Raw genomic sequence first — 21,842 nt, 5'->3', positions numbered from 1 at the left:
TGTTCATCAGGTGGCCTGGGCATATGCCATTAAGGGCTTTAAAGGTCATAACACCACCTTGAACTGTACTTGGAAGCAGACCAGTAGCCAGTGAAGTTCATGGAGCAGAGAGCAGGGCCATCCTAAGGGCTCTCAAGACTGGTCTCACTACTGCACTTTGCACCAGTTGAAGCTTCCAAATGGAGTTCAAGGGTAGCCCCATGTAGAATGCATAGTAGTCCAGATGAGCACTGGGAGTCATAATCTAGGAAAGGTCACAGCTTGTGCACAAACTGGAACTATGCAAAAGCTCTCCTAGTCATGCCCACCACCTGCTCTTTAAGAAGACATGAGTCCAGGAGAATCCCTAGTTTGCAAACTGGATCGGAATAGAGATGTGCAACTGCATCCAGAACTAAGGTTGACAGACACTGAGATCTTGAGGGTTGATGCACCCAAAGCCACTTGATCTCGTCAAGGTTAAGTCAAAATCTGTTGTTCCCCCATCCAAATCCCTGCAACCTCCAGACATCATCAGAGGGCAGAGATAGTATCACTCAGGTCACCCTGTGTACTCCTTTATCCATTCATTCATGTTTTTTCCAGAGACTCTTAGTGGGTTACCATCATCATAATGAAAACATGTATAGTACAATTTCAAACCACCTAACAGTAAAACGTGTAGTTCCCTAAAATAAAATCATGTATTAAATCATAAAATGACTTACAGAAGAGCAATAAATATAAATACAATATCTAGTGTATTAATCAAAGGCCCTCTGAAACAATCCTGTTTGTAATAATTTTCCTGAAGCCTAACAAGGAGATTTCAGGGACAGGGAGTTCAATAAAATTAGCACCACCACAGAGAAATAATATTTGTATTAACTCTGTCTACTTTGGAGCATATATTTGTGTGTTATGCATTGATGATTTAGGCTTGTTCTGTTGTGCAGCTATAGCCAAGAAATTCCAACTTGCCCTTTAGTCACAGTTGTGCCTGCAAAGAATCATCACTGAATTGTGATCATCTGTAGCAAAGGAAATTCTCAATTACAGGCTGAAAAAAATAAAACCACCCTTTCTTCTTTCCTCCTTATAGGTGTAAAAGGTCGTGTTCTGAATCAAAATAACAAACCCATTGCAAATGTGATAGTGGAAGTTCAAGGAAGGAGGCACATATGTCCTTACAAAACCAATAAAAATGGAGAATATTACCTTCTCCTCTTGCCTGGAGTCTACACTCTCAATGTAAGTACAATACTTATCCAGCTCTTATCCAAAATACTTTTGTATTTTGTATATTCTGTCCCAGGCCCTTGAACTGTATTAATCTGTGGGATTTGAAGTAACTTGTGTTTCAGACTTTAGGATATGAAATGAGCATTCTGCACATGGAGCAAAGAATTCATTGATATAGAACTTCAAGTTACACTCTGAAAATAAAAATAGCAAACATCGTCATACTGACAGATTTAAATTTGTTTTTCAGGCAACCCTCCCTGGATTTATGTCATTACAACAGGAAGTGGTTTTACCAAATGGTGCAGAAAAACTAAGTGCCTATGAATTTGACTTTATTTTCTCAATGGGATCTACCTCAAAAAAGCCTGTTCCATGCTCATTGAAACCACTTTACTCAAACAGTATTAGTAAATTTACTATTACAGTGCTTAGTATTAACTTTCTAATTTTTGTATATATAGTCATATGAAAATTTGTATTTTTTATATTTGCTTTTTAACAGTTGTATGTACTCAACTATAGAAGATTTTAAAGCATTGAGATATTCTGGATAATAAAGCCTTTGAATTAACAACTGCATTTTAATGAAACATCTTCACTTAAAATGGAACTTCTAACACAACTGGCTTTTATGGATAAAAGTGAGAAGTCAGAAGAGATCAATGGCATGTTTTACGTGGTCAGTCTTTTCTCTTTAATGAAGACGAATGCAACGAATGCTTGAAGTTTTTTCCACTGTTTAGGGCATCTGTACGCACATGGGACCTACTCTGAGCAACCTGAGCCAATGAAATTATTTTATTAGTACCTATTAAGCATCTATAAAAAATGCTGTTGGATACGGTGCTGTATAAAAAAGCATGATCTGTTGCTTTTACCTTTCCTAGTCTCTCCTTGGAATCACATTTTACAACTCTAAATTAGGGGAAATATTTCTGTGACAAACTATTTTTACATTCCAAAAGTGCAGTACTAATGCAGTTTTGCCCCAAAATTAATACAAATGGGGAAATACTATTTTATATGCATGCACACACATACCCAAGGAATACAACATATTATGCTCTTCTTTGTCAGATCTCCTTTTAGAAAATAAGGCTTCCAAGTAAATAGTTCACCATCTACAATCTTTAGATTGTACATTTGGAGGGAAAGAATTAACATTACATATTGTTGCTCAGTGGGTTAGGATGCTGAGCTTGTCGATCAGGTCAGCAGTTTGGCGGGTCGAATCCCAAGTGCCGCGTAACAGTGAGCGCCTGTTACTCGTCCCAGCTTCTGCCAACCTTGCAGTTTGAAAGCACATAAAAAATGCAAGTAGAAAAATAGGGACCACTATGGTGGGAAGGTAACAGCGTTCCGTGCGCCTTTGGTGTCTAGTCATGCCAGCCACATGACCACGGAGACGTCCTCGAACAAGCGCTGGCTCTTCGGCTTTGAAACGGAGATGAGCACCAGCCCCTAGAGTTGCAAACGACTAGCACGCATGTGCAGGGGAACCTTTACCTTATTGTTGCCTCTCCCCACTACCAAAGAAAGACTGGAAACATATTATTGCTGTGAACTGAATTACGACATAAGAATAAAATATGGAAGATAAGCAAAAGCAAAGATTGATTGCTTATTGGTAACATTTATTGGTAAACCACAGGTTGCAACTCCACTCATTGTACATTATTTGCTTGCTGTGAATGTATTACAGTAAGCACTTGGAATGCTACATCTTATTTCAGTGACTTTCAGAATTAGTTCTTCTAAAAACTTTTTTAACAGAATTCTTGCCATAATACTTGATCAAAGCACAAATGTAAGTGATCCTTTTAAATTTCACCAAAGAAGTACAGGCCTAAAGAATGCAACTTGAATAGACCATCAAAACTTCACTGGGTTCACCGAGGCAAAGGTAGAGCTTTCACATTGGGAACAGACTGTAAGCTTGTCCAGGTCCAAAACAAGTGTCTGCCTCTTGTTTTAATCAGCATTAAGGGATCTGCCAGAACTAGTTTTTCCAACATGAGCTTTAGGCTCTTTTTGAGACAGTTTGCTAGCCAATAACCACTTAGATACAATAAAAATATTAGACAAGAGAGAACCTGGAAAGCATCTAGGATTGCTTCAATCATTATTAAGCACCTTCCATTGTATCTGTTTGTTTGGAAAGGGGTAATTTGAAGTTCTATATCACACATAACTTGGCCTACAGTATTTGGATCAGCTTAGGTAAATCAGTTTTCAGATTTAGAAAATAATATATACTTTATTTCTGTGGTCCTTACAAGAATATTAAGATTCCTTTATATTAGATATAAAGAATAAGCTCTGAATTATCAATCTTCATCACGTATACGTGTGCTTGCTGTTTTGGCAAATTTCAAAACTAAACGAGAATGTTCTGATCACACTGTCAGTTGCAGTGCAATATTTAAAAGTTTCTATCTTCTGGAAAATAAATATATTTGTGTAAGCATTCAAAACTGCATTCTGTGTTCTTCTACATGTAGAAACCGTTGGTTTGCACTGCAGCTAGCAAAAATAAGTTAGCAATATCATGTCAATAGGCTGCCTGCAAACTGGGCAAGGCTTGTTCCTTTTTTTCAGCTTTTTTGCACATACAAAACATAACATTAAGTGTCCTGTCTTTCCATGTACTATGCAACCATTTTTAGGTCGTGTTTGACATATGACACAAGGCTCTACGCTGGAGAGAGGCTGCTCGGCTTCCAGTCTTTCTTCTTTGTCTTCAATGTCTTCTTTCTCAGATTCTTTATAGTCTTCTTGGCTACTACAAAACATACTGCTAGATGTAGATGGTTGTGAATATGCCTCACTTTCCTGAGATTCAGGGCTTTCTTCTGCACTCTCTTCTTCTTCTTCTTTACCCTCATTCATTTTTCCTTTCTTACAGTCAGGAACATCAAAGCCTTCCTCAGGATCTAATGGTGAGGGATTTAGAAATTTGCTCTTCTTGGCGATCTCAGTCTTTTTATCAGGCAGCCAATCCTTTCGAAGAGTCCAGCATCTTGGGCAATGGGATGGAAGAGGTGGGTTCATTTCATTGCACTTTGCGCACTTCCAATAATCCTTTGATGAATTAGATAAGAAATAATTTATGTTAGTGAAAATGCTTTATCAAAATAAAAGATAAACTATAAAGTTTTTTGTGCACATGATGGGCTGTAAGTTTTCAGAAGGGACCATATTTGTGGCCAAAACTTATAAACTCGCATTTCTGATCATTGTAATCCTTATTTGTACAAAATATACATATAAAGTCAAAGCAAGGGCACTATGCCATAGATGCATGGTAATCTAGAAATATGTTGAAGAGCTAATAGTGTTGGATGCTTATATATATATATATATATATATATATATATATATATATATATATATATATGTAACACCTATACAGGTAGTCCTTGAGTTATGACCACAAATGAGCCCAAAATTTATGTTGCTAAGTGAAACATTTATTCAGTGAGTTTGCTCCATTTTATGACTTTTCTTGCCACAATTGTTAAATAATCCTTGCATTTGTTAATAACACGGTTGTTAAAGGAACCCGGCTTCCCCACTGACTTTGCTTTTCAGAAGATCACAAAGGGGGATCACATGACCCTGGGACACTGCAACAGTCATAAATATGAATCAGTCGCCAAGCATCTGAATTTTGATTATGTGACCATGAGGATGCTACAACGGTTGTAAATGTGAAAAACGGCCATAAGTCACTTTTTTCAGTGCCGTTATAACTTTGAACAGTCATTAAATGAACTGTTGTAAGTGGAGAACTATATGTACTACTTCTATCTTTCTGACAGATTGAAGCTTGCATATAAATAGCAATTGACTAGAAGTCCTGAGTCAGAAGCTTTCGCCTCTGATAAGATATGAGGTAAATATATTCTGAAAGGCAAAATGTCCATGACTGGAATAAAATTTCATGTTAAAAGTATTGTAACTGGCCAGGTTCTGGACGACTCAATATACTTCGTGGTATAGCTATTCACAGCACTTTGGTTTTAGTGACAGAACAGTTATGCTTAAAGAAAAGTAATTTAAAATTAATACATTTTCACCAAGATAATTTCAGAAGAGGATCCTGACAGAATTTCAGACTTGGTGCCATATTTATTGTAATGCACTCTGCTGTCCAAGATACTTGATATCCTGCAATTGATTTGGTGATATACCCAATCTATAATTAGGGAAATGATCATCATTCCACATGTAATGGTTTGGGGAAAGGGACCAATATACATTCTTTCCTAAAGTGAACTCATATTACCCTATATATAGCAAAATAATTTTTAAAAGATTTATGAAATATATTTTTCTAATTAGTTGTTATATTAGTATTTTAGAGAAAAATATACAACTATAATTGGCACCTGAAAATAGATTATAACTCTCCAATTCACTGAAATACCACTCTAAATTAAAGCTGAAAACAACATGCTTTTAACCTCTTGAGTTTTTAATATATATATTAATTATATATGTATTTGTTTATAGACAGATGGGTCATCTGGAATAAATTAAGGAATATGTTGCAAATTCAAAAGTGCAATTAGTCTCAAACCAACATTTTACTTACTGCTAGTGAAATTTCAGGGTCTTCGTCAAATGAATCTATATCACTATCTTCGGTCTGATATATAGTTACTTGATATACCTGATGAAAATCATTTTTAAATTAGGGTTAATTAAAATTCACACAAAATACATTTTATAACTCTAGATTAAAGTTAATTTGTGAAGGTTTAATTCTCTTTCATCAATGAAAATAAATTTTGTAAACAATTATTTTACTATTTGAGAAGAAAATACAGTAATTTCCCCGTCCCAAGTCAAATGACTCAATATTTGATTTTAAAATCAATAAAATATTATGAGCAATTATCTTTGAGAACAAGAATGAGTGACAGTAGGGAAGTCAAGGCAAGATACAATTAAACTAGCAATCTTCCTCCTCCCATCAAAGTCATAATGTCCATTTGAAATCCAGCCAATCCACTGGTGGCAAAATGAACGGGTAACTGGCACAGTGGGCGCACATCTCAAGGTCTTCTTCAGCTTTCGTTTCTCTGTAACCATCTCCCTGATAAGGGAGACACATTCCTTTCTCAGGTGGATAGAGGTAGAAGAAGGAAAGCAGAAAGGAAAAGTTATCCCAAGCTAAAGCAAATACCCCCCCTCCCTCCAGCATAATGGCAGGCCCCAAAGCAAAGCACAAGAATATATATATATATATATATATATATATATATATATATATATATATATATATATATATATATATATATATATATATATATATATATATATATATATATATATATATATATATATATATATATATATATATATATATATATATATATATATGGAAGAGAGACAATAAGGATTTGGGGATCTGACACTGAGCTTGTTTTCTTGCAGAAAACAGTGCTCAGAGCACTGATTGTTATCTAATAATTTGGCTAATGAAACATCTGCAAGAAAACATGCAAGCTCAGAGGGCACCAAGGACCCCTCCTTTCAACCCTGAGCTAAAAATATTCTCCTTTATTGATTTTCAAAATTGAATAATAGAATATGCCATTTAGGTAGAAGCATTTTCTCCCAGCATCAAAATTTATTTCTTCATTCAGACTCCCTTTTATTTACACTGCGCAATTATTAGGCAAGTGAGTATTTCGACCATATCATCGTTTTCATGTCTATTTTCTATCTCCAAGCTGTATAAACTTGAATGCTTAGAGCAGGGGTGTTAAAACTGCTGGCCCACGGGCTGGACGCGTCATCCAGAAGCCACCCCCACCCCATTGCCGGCAATGCAACGTCATGTGACATCGCGAGTTTGACATGTCTGGCTTAGAGGATATAAGCATATCAGGTGATGTGTATTTCTGTAATGAGGGAGGGTGTGGCCTAAGGAGATCAACACCCTATATCAAGGTGTGCATAATTATTAGGCAGCTTGTTTTCCTCAGGCAAAATGGGCCAAAAAAAGATTTAATTGACACTGAAAAGTCAAAAATTGTAAAGTCTTTCAGAGGGATGCAGCACTCTTGAAATTATTAAGATATTGGGGTGTGAACCATGACAGACCCATCAAACATTTTGTTGAAAATAGTCAACAGGGTCACCAAGAAACATGTAGAGAAAAAAAGACACACATTAACTGCCAAAGATTTGAGAAGAATCAAATGTGGAGCTACCAGGAACCCATTACCCTCCAGTGTGTCATATTCTAGGACTGCAACCTATCTGGAGTGCCCAGAAGGACAAGGTGTTCAGTGCTCAGAGACATGGCCAAGGTAAAGAAGGCTGAAACCCGACCACCACTGAACAAGACACATAAGTTGAAACGGCAAGACTGGGCCAAGAAATATCTGAAGACAGATTTTTTCAAAGGTTTTATGATGAGAGGAGAATGACTCTTGATGGACCAGATGGATGGGCCCTTGGCTGGATCAGTAACGGGCACAGAGCTCCACTTCGACTCAGATGCCAGCAAGGTGGAGGTGAGGTATTGGTATGGGCTGGTATTATTAAAGATGAGCTATTTGGACCTTTGGGGGCTGTGAAGATGGACTCAAAATCAACTCCAAAACCACCTCCAGTTTTTAGAAGACACTTTCTTCAAGTCAGGGTGCAGGACAAAATCTGCATCTTTCAAGACCACGATTTTTATGCAGGATTTGCATTGTGGATACTCTGGGGTCGGGTGGGGGTAAGGATTTGGCATTGTGGATGCCAAATCTGAACCCCCACCCCGGGGAAGGGGGTGCTTCAACCACCGCCACCTCATTCCACCAGCATCAGGGCTGTGCAGGCCAGGCGGCCAAGGATACTGTTGGGACTTCATCCTCCATCACTCGCACTGTCTCACTTAGTGGCCGTGTGACCGGCGCATTGCTCAGTCTCCTGCTTCATTGTGGCAGCGAGTAAGGAAAAGAAGCTTCATCCTCCCCGCCTTGCTTTGTCCTCCACACCCCCTACTGCCTCACTTTATGACCGTGGCATCCCCCCTGCCTCATGTCGGCAGCAAGCAGATAGAATGGGTGGCCAGCCAGCTGCACAGGCTCTAATTTAGAGGTAGGGCTTATATTTGGAACAGGCATGGAAAACGGGCTAGGGCTTATTTTCGAGATAGGTCCTATTTTCAGGGAAACATGGTATATCAGAAGGACTTACATGAAGATCTGATAATAGTAAGTAGCAAAGATAAGCAGAACTTCTGAAAGATTCTGAATACTTTTTATGAAAATGTACTTCTAGATTTTCAGAGATTGATAGTTCACTCAGTAATGTCCAATTTTAAGTGTACCTATATGAAGTTACATTTCTCAAACAACATTCCATCTGATTTTGGTTCAAATATACATACTTCATCATCCTCATCTGTTAGTTCAAATCCTTCTTCATTAGGACTATAGTCTTCTGAGTAGATAGATTCAACTTCAAACTCTACACTGAACTGATCTGAAACAGAATCTTCATCTAACCAGTCCGAGTTTTCACTTAAACTGGCATGATCCTAGAGAGAGAGAGAATGTTTCTGATTAGAATAGTAATGAAATTTAAGAGATGAGGTCCCTATAATTGTAATGCATATATGGGATGAAAACTGTGCTAATAGGATAAAAACGTCTAGTAACATTCTAGGAAAGTAGTTAATCATATTTACTTTTAATCAAAGTACAGGAACCCATCATTTTACAACCATTCATTTAACAACTTTTCAAAGTTAGGACAGCATTGAAAAAACTGGCCTGTGACTTACAAATGCTGTAGTATCCCCATAGTCACATGATCAAAAACCAGATATTTAACAACCAGCAGCATCTATTTATAATGGTTGCAGTGTCCCTGAGTTACACGATCACCATCTGCAATCTTCTCAGGGGGCTTTCAACAATCAAAGTCAATGGGGGAGGCCAGATTTGCTTAACAACCATGTGATCTGCTCAACAATCATGGCAAAAAAGGTTGTAAAATTAGGCATGACTCACTTAATGACCCCATCAGTTTAGCACTCCCAATTAGTTCAGGTCCCAATTATGGCCCTACGTTGAGCATTACCTGTAGCTCCTACAATGAAGAACACATATTGCCTGAACTGTAGGGGCATTGCTATGGGAAATAAGTATTTTCTTTAAAAAAAGAGGCTACTTCCATAGTTAAAAAGTAAACATTCATCTTTTTAAAGAAAACATTCTTGAAATGTCATGGGTATGAATTGAAGAGACAAGCTATGTTTAAACAACAATGATCATAAAGCATCAGTTGTCATACAGTTTTAGGAATTGCCCTACCCTGGTTCTATGTGGAATATTTAGCATTTTAGCAGGTGTTGTGCTACACAAGTCTAAAGAAATTGTTTAGCAGAATTATATTTTACTGTGCTAGTTTCCAGCTTGTAGAGGCAAGTTCTGATATCACTGAATATTCCTGATTCACTATTGCATTATGCTTTGTCAAACCAAATGTTGCAGAAATGTTGAGACTCCAGAAAGAGTGCAGAAAAGAGCAACAAAGATGATTAGGGGATTAGAGGCTAAAGCATATGAAGAATGATTTCAGGAATTGGGTTATGTCTAGTTTAATGAAAAGAAGTAGGGGTGACATGACAGCAGTGTTCCAATATCTAAGGGGCTGTCAGAAAGAAGAGAGGGTCAACCTATTCTCCAAACCACCTGAAGGCAGAACAAGAAGCAATGGATGGAAACAAATCAAAGAGAGAACCAACCTAGAACTAAGGCAGGGGTATCAAACTGCCAGCCCACGGGCTGGCTGCGTCACGTGGAAGCCACGCCCACCCCATTGCCAGCAATGGCAAAACCGTCCCGATACACTGCACGTCACGTGACTTCGTGAGTTTGACATCCCTGAACTAAGGAGAAATTTCTTGACAGAACAATTAATCAGTGGAACAATCTGCCTCTGGAAGTTGTGAATGCTCCAACACTGGAAGTTTTTAAGAAGAGATTGGACAACCATTTGTCTGAAATGGTATAGGGTTTTCTGCTTGAGCAGAGGATTAGACTAGAAGACCTCCAAATTCCCTTCCAATTCTGTTACCTTTTTGGTGGGTGTATTCCAATGCAACAGAACTGGGGTAAAAACATAATAAATATCAAAGGGGATTTTTTTTCCTTTTCTATACAGTGCTATACATGACAGCTAATTGTTTCTAATATTTCCTAAGAGGCCTTTTAGCCTCTCGCTTCATGAAAAATTTTCCCAGCCATTTACTATCTTAGAATATGGATGTTAATTTAATACCCTATTTATGATGGAGAAACTTTACAGATAAAAATTAGTATGTTTACTAACACGTTTTCTTCTTTTTGACATGTCAGGTTAAAATGCATTTTCTCATGCTATTATCACTTACTTTCAGGGGTACAGATTTAACAGTTAAGTTTCTTGTTTAAAAATTCAAACTAGTATCTACTTACTGGACTTGGCAAGGAATTGATTGAGCTGCTGCTGCTGCTTTGCTCACAATGTACTACACACCATTTAAGACTTTCATCAAACGTAAGAGAAATACTATCAGATTTCTGCCTTTTTCTTTGTCTTTCATAATTTATATCTTCTGAAGCACTTTCTTCTGTTGGGAAAAAAAACTCTTCTTAAGCAAATTACCAAATCTCTGATTTTGTGTAAGAAAAGAATTGAATGAACAAACTCTGCTATGCAATTCCTAAACTTCAGAAAGTGTAGGTTATTGCTATGTCTTATTTCTACCATTCTGAGGACACAATCTTCTTTCCATATTCTGAAAGAAAATCACCAGTACTATCTAAAATGCTAGCATAAAACTAACAGCTCATTAAGACATCTATTGACATCCCAATGTAAAAAAAGTTACATATTTTCAATGTATTTCCTAAATTATAATGGAAAATTGTTCACTGGATTGCTATCTTTAGAAGCATTCCTAAATGGTTTTTTAAAGTTCAACATTATTTTATAAAGATTACAAAAAACTTCTACTTGACAATAGTAATGGTATGACAAATTATACTATATTGTACTATATCTCACTATGTTTTTAACTAGATTTAAAATGTTTCTAGTACAATTTGCTTTTTACTAAACCAGTTGGAACAGTGTGAAGTAAATTGATCTATAGGATAAGTAATATTCTGGATACAGTCAAATAAACAAAGCTGTATATCTTTCACTTAGCCATATCTCCACAACATGCTGTGTTAGTCAGACAAGTTAAACATCTAGTGTTAAATTTGAAGCCAACAGCCAAGGTATTAGAGTATGAGAAGTCAGATATCAATCAGAGGTCAGCCAACCAATAAACAACTCTATTTCCACACAATGTACACAACTGCATTACTAGTCAATGATTAACTTTGAATATTCAAATGACTCTAAGGACTGAAACAAAACATAACAGACTTATATACCTGTTTCACTGGATCTTGTTCTTCGGGAAGTAGTTGCTTCAGCGGCTTCTTGTATTGTTTCCTGTTTAATAATATATTAAGTAACTATTTCAGATTTACATGTGAAAAAATAAAGAGGAATACACTATATATATTACTGAGGAATCATCTCAACCCAATGGGACAGGCCTGCCCCATCTGCACCTCCAGAGGTGGCACGCTGCAGATCCAGTCAGTCAAGGAATTTTGGCTAGTGAGATCCAGAAGAACTTTCTCTCCTGTGGCTCCTGCCCTCTGGAACATCTGACCCCTAGGGCGAGATCTGGTCCCACCCTCCTGACCTTTCTTTTTCTTTATGTCCCTTTAATTCCTTTATTCGAGTTGGAATCGAGGCGACTAAATGGAGCTGAGCGTTTACTGGCCGGATGCCTTGGCTGACATCTACATGGAGTTCACAGCAGATAATTTTCTCTTTGTACCCTGATAGAGAAACCTCTGCGACTGCCTAACATTGAACTTTCAACCTTCTGAGTGGGGGCAAGTGCATCTTCACTTCTAGGCCACCAACGCTGCTCCCTCCTGACCTTCCATAAGGGCTTGAAAACTGGTTCTGTAGCATTCCCAATGGGGGAATGCTACAGTAGTGATAGTTGGTAGATTAATAGCAGATCCCACCTCACCACCAGCACATCTTCTTACTTCCCTCCCCATATTTTTATCATAATGCATAATTTTATTGCTATACTTAACATTTGTACTGTTTTATTGGTTTTAACTTTGTAAGCCGCCCAGAGTCACTTTGTGGTGAGATGGGTGGCAAATAAATTTAATAAATGAATGAACAAAATATAAATCAGTGATCACCTTTAGAATGTTTTCATTTTCTAGCTGGCATCTGGATGGATTCACAGCTATGTTATTAGAATCTTCAAAAGAAATACATACTGGAAGTCACAAAAGAAGAAAGCTGGCAATTCAGATACACATTTACAAAATAATCTAGTTATTACTTTATAATTGTACAAACAATTAGGAATATGACTTCCTTAAAATTCAGTAATAAATGTTGGCCAATAGAGTTAGAAAAGAATTAAACAAATATTTATATAATTGCTTTTCAGGATCTATTATTCTCTTTTCAAAATGTTAACCATGCAACAGTTCAGTGGGTTTCTTATTTGAACCTAGCCTTCTGTCCATCAATTGTTTAAGTGGAAGCTTACTTAAAAAAAAATAACTTACCTTGCTGGGTGGCCGTTACCAGGTTTTTGGAAATCATCAAATATAATTGCCTTTTAAAAGATAAAACAATATCTTAGTTTTAGATATAAAGAACAGTGAACAAAAACACTGATGAAAAAAGTTTGTATGTATTCAGAAGCTTCTGGGAAAGAAACCGTAAACTGAAAATGGCTGCTAAAAGCAGAGTGATCTTTCAGTATAGGTATCATATGAGTCTCCTCCATCCCGAGCCTTTTTTAAATATCTCTGAGTTCTGACAACCGCCTGGACAAGTCCCTGCAGTTTTCTTGGCAACGTTTTTGGAAGTGGTTTGCCCTTCTCCTGTTCCTAGGCTGAAGGTGATTAGTCCAACATTGCGCAGCTGTACAATTACCGGTATGCCTAAAGTATGACTAGAATTAGGCAGGATTGGAATTGAATCTGCATTTATTTTGATACCATTTACTTATACCAACTAAGAACCTAGCTGACACTTATTACCCATCTGAAGTGTTGGTTGAAATAGCATAATATCTGACTGCTTTTTCAAGCATGGATTCTAAATGGCCGTATGAAGGCTACCTTCAGATCCAGCCATATGATATACATTTAAGCTTCTGGGTTAGCTGCTAGGATCCAGATTCCAGTGTACCTTCAGTCTTGGTCCAAAGTCATCTAGGGTTTCCAAAGCTAAACGATGACTAGAAGCTGTATCCTCAGTCCCAGCCCAGCACCTTAAGCACTGTATCACACTGGCTATAGTACTTTTTTTAAAAATCTAGAAGAAACTCTTCTCCACTGCCCCCAATAATCTATTGTGAGCTCTCACAGAACTATATAAATGCAGTAAATAAATATTACCAAAATTTGGATGATTTTCTTGTAGACAGTACTTTATTTTACAGTATATTTATTACAGCTACTAAGGAAATATAATGCAGAACTATAAACGGTTACATCAGATGTCTACATTAAAAATAAATTCACTATAATCATGCAAACTATCTGAACTGATATATTTCTAACACATAAATTCATGCCAACAAAGCAAGCTACGTTTTTTTTTTGTTTACCTGTGTTCCTTTATAGAAAAACTCTGTACTCCAAACAGATCGCCCAGAAGGTCATTTGCACACTGGACAATATGCTGTTGCTTTTCATCATACAGACGTTTAGACATAATATATTGACCAAGGTAGAACAGAATCTACAACAGCAAACATTGAACAGTTTTGTAACACAAAATTTAGAAAGTAGAATTTGTACTGCATTTTGCTCACAGGACAATTACATTTATTAAAGGTAATTCCCAATAACGTCTCAGCTATAATACTGTTATGGTGCCCTTCTGAAGTTGGAAATATTCCAGTGATGACTAAAGGTGCTATGAGGTGTGAGGACAACACCACAGCTTGATTGGAACCCAGCTACCATTGCTGGATGCTGAACTTCCTTTGGATGAAGGAGGAAGTGTGAAATTAACCTACCTGATCTTCAGAGGGCCATTCCCTATGGGTTAACCACAAAGATGGAGGTTTTTGTGGTTGTTTCACAAGTTGAGTATGATGTAGCCTATGGACACTTGGACCTGCCAATCCTCATTTCTTAATCGCATTTGCAATATTATTCTTCAATTTAAGAGACATTTTCTTTTGTAACAGATAAGTATTTTTGTGACTATAAACTTAGAAGAAGTATAAACTCAAAAATATATTGGTATTTAAGCCAAATAATAGGGATTATATAAGAAAAGTATTAACAGAAGAAGCGGAACATTACTTTTAAAAAAAATATTTTTCAAGAATTTGCATTGTAAAAATCTCAGTTGCATTGACTTAGTTCTTCCATGGGAATGCTTTTTGTTTTGTCTTAATATGCTTAATCGTTGACTGGATTTATAAAAAAAGCCACAGTAATTTGAGTAGAGCAGACATGTCAAACACAAGGCCCGGGGGCCGGATCTGGCCCGCGAAGTGGTTTCATGTGGCCCGCGAAGCCATCCTGGAAACAGTGAAGGAACGGCCGCCACTGCCTTGGCCCTGGCCCAGAGACCCTCTTTCTGCCAGAGACCCTCAGATCTGTCCCACTCCTGCCCAGGCCCCCATAGGCACCCTTGAGGCCAACTATGTAGAGTTGGCCATGCCCACCCAGTAGGCCATAAGCACTGTAGCCACACCCACCCAGTAGGCCACACCCACCCTGGCCATACCCACCCGGCCCCCTGAGGGCAACTGCAATGCTGATGCGGCCCTCAATGAAATTGAGCTTGACACCCCTGGAGTAGAGTGTCTATTTCACTGAGACATGCCTGTAATTACAGCTTTAAAGACACTAGAGGGAGTGAAGTACAGATAATCCTTGACTTAGAATAGTTCATTTAGTGACTGTTCAAAGTTATAAAAGCACTGAAAAAAGTGACTTAAGGCTGTTTTTCACACTTACAAACATGGTCATGTGATCAAAATTCAGATGACAGTTGCAATGTCCCAGGGTCACGTGATCATCTTTTGTGACCTTCTTCCAAGCAAAGTCAATGGGGAAGCCAGATTCACTTAACAACCACGTTACTACCGTGTTTCCCCAAAAGTAAGACCCTGAAAATACGCCCTAGATTGATTTTGGGGGGTGGGCCAAATATACGCCCTACCCCAAAAATAAGACCTAGTTTTAGGGTGAGCAACACACCTAAAATCAAGCTAGGGCCCACACCCACTTACCTTGCAGCCAGGCCTCTCCTCGCCAGCCCACTTCTTCTGCGGGATCCCCAGGCCTGCATTTCGCAGAGGCCCTTCTAGAAGGCCACTGTAGCCAAGAGCCAAGCTAAGGATTCAATCCATAGCTGCAGTGGCCTTCCGGAAAGGCCGTTGACTGCAAAATGCAGGCTGGAGCTCCATTCTCAGCTGCAGAATGAATCTGCTCCTTCGGCCGCAGAAGAAGTGGGCCGGCTGGACTGTTGGTGCTGGAGGTGAGTGAAAAAGACCCCCCCCCTCCCAAAAAGAAGACCTGGTCTCTTTTGGAGGCAAAAAATAAAATAAAATATAAGACCGGGTCTTATTTTTTGGGGAAACACTTTAACAACTGCAGTGATTCACTTAACAACTGTGACAAGAAAGGTTGTAAAATGGGTCAAATTTCACTTAGCAACAGAAACTTTGGATTCAGTGATGGTTGTAAGTTAAGAACTACTTGTATCTGTTTTCTTTTCTGCCTACTACTTTCTCTCTGGAATGACTAAGCAAAGGGAGAATGGAGGTTTTTCAGAACAATTGTTAACAGTAGAAAAGATAATGAAAATGAAAATAAAGCAATCCTTGTTATAAACTTAATAAGTTTATCTCAATCAATGTTTGATGAATTCAGGACTAAAACTGGCTCAGTTGCTTGAAGCCAAATTTATGACCCTTGAAGGAAAGACAGATGAAAGATTGAATAAGATGGATAATTATTTAAAAGGTATATAAGTATATAGGTAGTCCTTGACTTATGATTGGTCATTTAGTGTCAGCTCGAAGTTATGACAGACCCCCAAATAGCCACTTACAACCAGGATTCAAAGTCTGAAGTTTCCCTCCTTTTACCTTGCATGATTGCATTGAGCACTTGGCATTTATGACTGTTTGCAGTGTCCCACAATTACCTGACTGCAATTCATGATGTTTTTTTCCAGTTTCTGGGGAAAAACACCCTATAGCATAATGACTATGATGCTTGCATAATGACCAATGCAAAAAAGGTAATCAAATTGGGTGGAGTCACGCGATGACCCACTTTACGATCATCACTTACAACCGAAATTGAAGACTCAATTAAGATTGTAAGTTGAGGACTACCTGTAAAGCAAATATATGAAAAAATTAAAAGAAGTTAATGAGAATCTTAGAGAATAAATCAGAAGTTAGGAATATGAAATTAGAAAGAGGTATGATAATGTGGCTCAGCTGAACTTAGCAAGAAGGGAACAGTGCCTGAGGCCCAGAGCCATTTGGGAGAATCCAAATGAAGTGCTTAGATGATGAAAAATTGTTCAGGCATGTGCTGGTATTGGAAGATTCTTTAAAGGGCTTCAAATTATTAATGAGAAAATTAAAAGAAATTGGTGTATTATCAGGCCTTAAGATTAATAAATAAAAGACAAAGATGTTAATAAAAATATGAAAGTACAAGACCAAAGAGAATTAATCAGTAAAAAGGATAAGATTTGAGAAAAAGATAAGACTTCAGTATTAATCTGATACATGTAAATTGAATGTTGTTTCTACATAATTATAAGGCACTGAGTGAAGTTAAAAAAGATAGGTTACAATGGGGAAAATTATAACTGACACTATTGGGGGGAATTTCTATATTAAGATGAATGTTTTAATTAGAATGTTGTTTTAATTTCAGACAATATGTTTTGAAAAACTACTGTGCATTAATTTTAATGCTGATTTGAAACTCCTTTTGGACTTTTTGCATGAACCAGAAAAAATATTAAGAAAAATATTAAGAAATTGATGATTAGAAATAAAAGTAGATAAAAAAATGAAAGTTAATGTTGTAAATGTAGAGTAAGTGTTTAATGTAATGTTGTAAAGGAAAAGGTGGAGGTCATTTCTTTGTATTTATAAAGAATGAAGAATGAAAAAGAAAGCAAAATCAAAAGTATAGAAAAAAAGGATTTTGCTTTTTCATTTTTTAGCTTAAATATTACTTTTTGTTAGTTTCTATTTATTTTAAAATCTAATAAGGTTATTTTAAAAAAATGAAATTAGAAATATTCACTGAACGTAGAAAATAATTCTTTGAAAATAGGCAAGTTTGGAAAACAGAATATGGGTCTTGCCTTTGCTCTCACAATATAAGGCTAAGATAAAATCATAACCCACCCGCTCAGCTGTGCGGTATTCTTCACTCTTCAGTCACATTATTGTAACTTGGCATGTTGTTCAGTGTATAAGAAATAAACACCTAATTCAGTGGTGGCGAACCTATGGCACGTGTGCCAGAGGCGGCACTCAGAGCCCTCTCTGTTGGCACGTGCACCACTGCTAGCAGAAGCAGGTCCATCAGGCTGCCACTGCCGCCCAGAGCAGGAACCTGCCCAGCACAAAGGAGGCATAGCGGCTGACTAGCAAGCTCAAGTAGAGGTGGTAGAGCAGAAGTCACCAACCATTGTCGATTGGTGGACTGGAAGAAAAGGGAGGGGGAAGCATTTTACATGTGTGCGTGCACAGGGCCACGAGCATGCGCGTGCTGCAAATGGGGCAGGGCTAGTGCCTGCATGATACTCACTAGCCCTGCCCCATTCTTGCGTGGTGCAGCGCCTTGTATCTGTGCCTTGCAGCACGGTGGCCCATTTTTTGCGTGCCAGAGGCAGCACTCAGAAGCGCCTCCTTGCCCCCCCCGAGGGCACCATAATGCTGATGCGCCCCTGGCACTTTGTAATAAATAAGTGGGTTTTGGGTTGTGGTTTGGGCACTTGGTCTCTAAAGTTCGCCATCGCTGACCTAATTCATTTTCACTTCCTATGTTGACTGCAATTAATCTATTTACCTCCTTCATGGTAAAAGTATCCTTTTCTGCACCAGCAAACTGTAGAAGTTTCATAAACAGTGGTTTGGGTTTAATCTGAAAATATAAAGATTGCAGTTTGTTTAGTTGTCTTGTTCAAAATACGGGAAATTTTTCAAAAACGAACCTTGCTCTAAAGTTTTTAATATGCTCAATAGCAAATCTTTTTGAGATCAACCGCAAAAAGAATCTCAGAGTTGCATCTAAAAGCGGAAGGGAAAAAAGCGCAATTTCATAGAGCGTGTTTTTGATTCCTCAAGATCATGCCCAAATAACAGAGAATGCTATTTTATTTAAAATCTTATATTCTGCTTATCATGAGATGGGCTGAAAAGACAGTGCAATAACATATCCAAAAGTAAATAGCAGAATAGCTTTTAACATATGAAATGAAAAACATCCATACATAGGCCTTAATAACCAACTGATCATGCCTAAAGGAATGTTGGGGCTTCTCAGATACTATATATTGCCACTCTTTGAAAATGCTTTGAGTGCAGCTGATCAGTGCAAACAGAATACTTCCAAATGTACATAGTCCACTTTTTTTCTTTTTGACAAAGGTGACCTAAGTTTTATTTTTCCCTTAGGAATGGAAGCTGTCTGCATGTCTTTTAGCCAGCCATTCTTCAGCCCTGAAGTGGGAAGTTGAAAACATCCCTCTACCAAATGACAAGTAGGTAGGTGAGGTTTGCATAATATTCTTATATCCAGGCTAAATTACAGTTCACCACAAAGTGGCTACCCACTCATAGCTTCTTCAACCTTGAGCCAGTCTCCAAATGAGGATAACATTTTTAAGTGATCTTCACTTTGCCTCAAAAATGTCTTACCATCTCAAACACAGAGTAATACTTAACTATTCCAATTCCATCCTAGTAATTTTTAAACCTTTCAAGTGATGCTACCTTGTACCTTTATGCTAAGAAATCTTATTAGCCTGAATTTCCCAGCACACTTTATAGATTTTTCACTGGGTCTCTGGCTTCATGTAAATAATCATCTCAAGCATAATTACACAAAAGCATGTTAACTCCTATGGATTTTTTCCAAACAAATTAATACAAGCTAATCTTAACTTTTTTCTGAATGTCTAAACCGAGACACTGCAAAAGATTCTGAACAATGAAGTGGGTCAGAGTTCTCCAATTTTAAAAAAAAAACCTATCAGCATTCCCACATTGGCCATATCAACCTGTCATTTGCTGATCTCAGGATGTTGACCGAATCACTCAATGCAGTTCCTAAACCAGTGTTTAAAATTTAAAACATGTGACCCATCTAACTTTTTTAACCACCTTTCCCCACAAAAAAATAAAGAACCCTCGTCATAGCATGGAGTGCGCACTTGTTAGCTGTGAAGTCGTGTCCGACCCATCGTGACCCTATGGACAACATTCCTCCAGGCCTTCTTGCCCTCTATCATCTTCTGGAGTCCATTTAAACTCACGCCTACTGCTTCAGTGACTCCATCCAGCCACCTCATTCTCTGTTGTCCCCTTCTTCTCTTGCCCTCAACCTTTCCCAGCATTAGGCTCTTCTCCAGTGAGTCCTTCCTTCTCATTAGGTGGCCAAAGTATTTGAGTTTCAACTTCAGGATCTGGCCTTCTAAAGAGCAGTCAGGGTTGATCTCCTCTAGGACTGACCGGTTTGATCGCCTTGCAGTCCAAGGGACTCGCAGGAGTCTTCTCCAGCACCATAGTTCAAAGGCCTCAATTCTTTGGCGCTCAGCCTTTTTTATGGTCCAGCTTTCACTGCCATACATTGCAACTGGGAAGACCATAGCCTTGACTATACGCACTTTTGTTGACAGGGTGATGTCTCTGCTTTTTAGTGTGCTGTCTAGATTTGTCATGGCTTTCCTCCCGAGCGTCTTTTAATTTCTTGGCTACAGTCCCCATCTGCAGTGATGTTGGAGCCCAGGAAAATAAAATCTGTCACTACCTCCATTTCTTCCCCATCTATTTGCCAGGAATTGAGAGGGCCGGATGCCATGATCTTCGTTTTCTTAACGTTGAATTTCAAGCTAACAACGCTAACAATCCGCCCTCTCCCTTCCTATTGTCCCGCTCAACAGGGACCTCTGGAAAATGCAATCGCTTCGGAAGGGCCTCGAGATCGCCTTACACGCTTACCAGGGCTTCTTGATCCGAGCGGCCAAGGACAGCAGAGCCAGCCGCAGGCTGGTCGGTCGCAGAAGCCATTTTAGTATTGCACATTTGCCTGCTAGGGAGGAAAGAAAGAAAAAAAAACTAAGTAAGCTGAGGCGTTGCATAAGGCGACAGGACAGCAAAACCCAAAGAAACACCTCGATCAACTTACCGTAAGGGGCCCTGTAGCTACGCAAGTCTCAACTGCCTCGCAAGGGCCGAGCATAAATAGCGGCCTCGCGACCTCGTTTACGGGCATGTCTAGACTTCACTCCCCAAACCAAACGGCCAGGCATGTCCGAGCATGACTAGAGAGAGGCGCTGAGTCAACAAGGTAGCAGGGACAGAACAGCGAAGCCGCCCCCGCCGCTTTTTCCCAACGATCCCTCCAAGCTGAACGCGCCTTCCTGGGAATCTAGAGGAGAAATAAATCCCTCTTCCCGCCCAACTCCCAAGCCGCTCTGCGACTCCTTCCCTTGAGCTCGTCCTCGCTCGCCCGTTTCCTTACGCGCCTCTTTCTCTGTTGGCGAAAGGAAGCCGCTTCCTCCTGAAAGTGGAGGCCAAATTATTTCACGCCACGCGCCGCCATTTCCAACTTAAGGCGCTCGTAGCTGCTTTCTTTTTTTATGCAGCGGCAGAAGCCACTTCCTGGCTGAGGTGCGCGAGCGGCCTACGTGGCGTCCCCCGCAGACGTTCGCGCCGTCGCCCGACGTCCCCCAGCCGCGACGAAGAAGCGGCTTTATACGTGGGGGGGGGCATTTTTTTTCCTCAGGGGCCCTGCCACGCGCTGCCGTTCCTGTTTGAAACCGGTGGGGGAACGGGATCAGTTGCAGACTTCCTGCATCGCACTGTATTCATCGGGTTTAATTTAGAAACGACCGCACAAGGTTTATAGTAAAGCAGCCATCCAATCAGCGTGTATATTTTTGTCTGGAATCTCGGGTTTGGCTTGGATTATTTCTTAAGTCCATACACAAATATAAAATCCGATGCATTGTTTTACTCCCAAGTCATTTTCCCACAACCTGAAGGATGTACGTACATTAATATTGTGGAGACCGTGAGTTCTACTCCTACCTTAGCCATCCATGAAAGCTAGCTGGGTGACTGAGCCAGTCACACACACTGCCTAGCTCATTTCACAGGTTGGTTTGGGGGAAAATAGGAGGAAGGCATGTTGGATATGTATGTGTATGTGTGTATGTATATATGTATGTATGTATGTGTATATATATAATATATATATATGTGTATATGTATGTATACACACACACAC

The 21,842-nt window shown here is 38.8% G+C and overlaps 2 protein-coding genes across 7 annotated transcripts in view; one reads left to right on the top strand and one right to left on the bottom strand.

The window, feature by feature from the left end:
* The window catches only part of CPM (carboxypeptidase M), a 41,403-nt gene extending 39,412 nt beyond the window's left edge, over positions 1–1,991 (top strand). The window contains exons 8-9 of the mRNA XM_081330184.1: positions 1,082–1,230; positions 1,472–1,991. Coding sequence (XP_081186310.1) covers positions 1,082–1,230; positions 1,472–1,693 — 371 coding nt within the window. The 3' untranslated portion in view covers positions 1,694–1,991. The remainder of the gene's footprint in view (positions 1–1,081; positions 1,231–1,471) is intronic.
* Positions 1,992–2,843: 852 nt separating this feature from the next.
* MDM2 (MDM2 proto-oncogene) lies at positions 2,844–21,273 on the bottom strand. 6 transcript variants are annotated; one of them, XM_081330728.1, is made up of 12 exons: positions 21,075–21,273; positions 20,739–20,969; positions 20,552–20,642; positions 18,399–18,473; positions 13,937–14,070; positions 12,885–12,934; positions 12,507–12,586; positions 11,664–11,724; positions 10,695–10,849; positions 8,621–8,770; positions 5,822–5,899; positions 2,844–4,305 (listed from the first exon to the last, which is right to left on the bottom strand). In XM_081330728.1, the coding sequence occupies exons 3-12, from the start codon at positions 20,633–20,635 to the stop codon at positions 3,748–3,750; spliced, it is 1,425 nt and encodes a 474-aa protein (XP_081186854.1). In that variant the 5' UTR covers positions 20,636–20,642; positions 20,739–20,969; positions 21,075–21,273; the 3' UTR covers positions 2,844–3,747. The 6 variants fall into 6 exon arrangements, with proteins under 6 accessions (XP_081186854.1, XP_081186855.1, XP_081186853.1 ...); XM_081330729.1 differs by having other exon boundaries at positions 20,739–20,874; positions 21,075–21,260; XM_081330727.1 differs by having other exon boundaries at positions 20,739–21,260.
* Positions 21,274–21,842: the final 569 nt, after the last annotated feature.

Source organism: Vipera berus, assembly GCF_964194415.1.
Source record: "Vipera berus genome assembly, chromosome: 6".
In the NCBI taxonomy this organism is placed as follows: Eukaryota; Metazoa; Chordata; class Lepidosauria; order Squamata; family Viperidae; genus Vipera; species Vipera berus.
This window is presented reverse-complemented; position numbering and strand designations above follow the sequence as displayed.

What these genes read in the sequence shown, in the direction of transcription:
- MDM2 (XM_081330728.1), bottom strand. Translation starts at nt 20,635, where the DNA reads ATGTGCAATACTAAAATGGCTTCTGCGACCGACCAGCCTGCGGCTGGC. An exon ending in GCTCGGATCAAGAAGCCCTG is followed by an intron (nt 18,474 to 20,551) that starts GTAAGCGTGTAA and finishes TTATATTTTCAG; the next exon opens with ATTAAACCCAAACCACTGTT. An exon ending in TTTTCTATAAAGGAACACAG is followed by an intron (nt 12,935 to 13,936) that starts GTAAACAAAAAA and finishes ATCTTTTAAAAG; the next exon opens with GCAATTATATTTGATGATTT.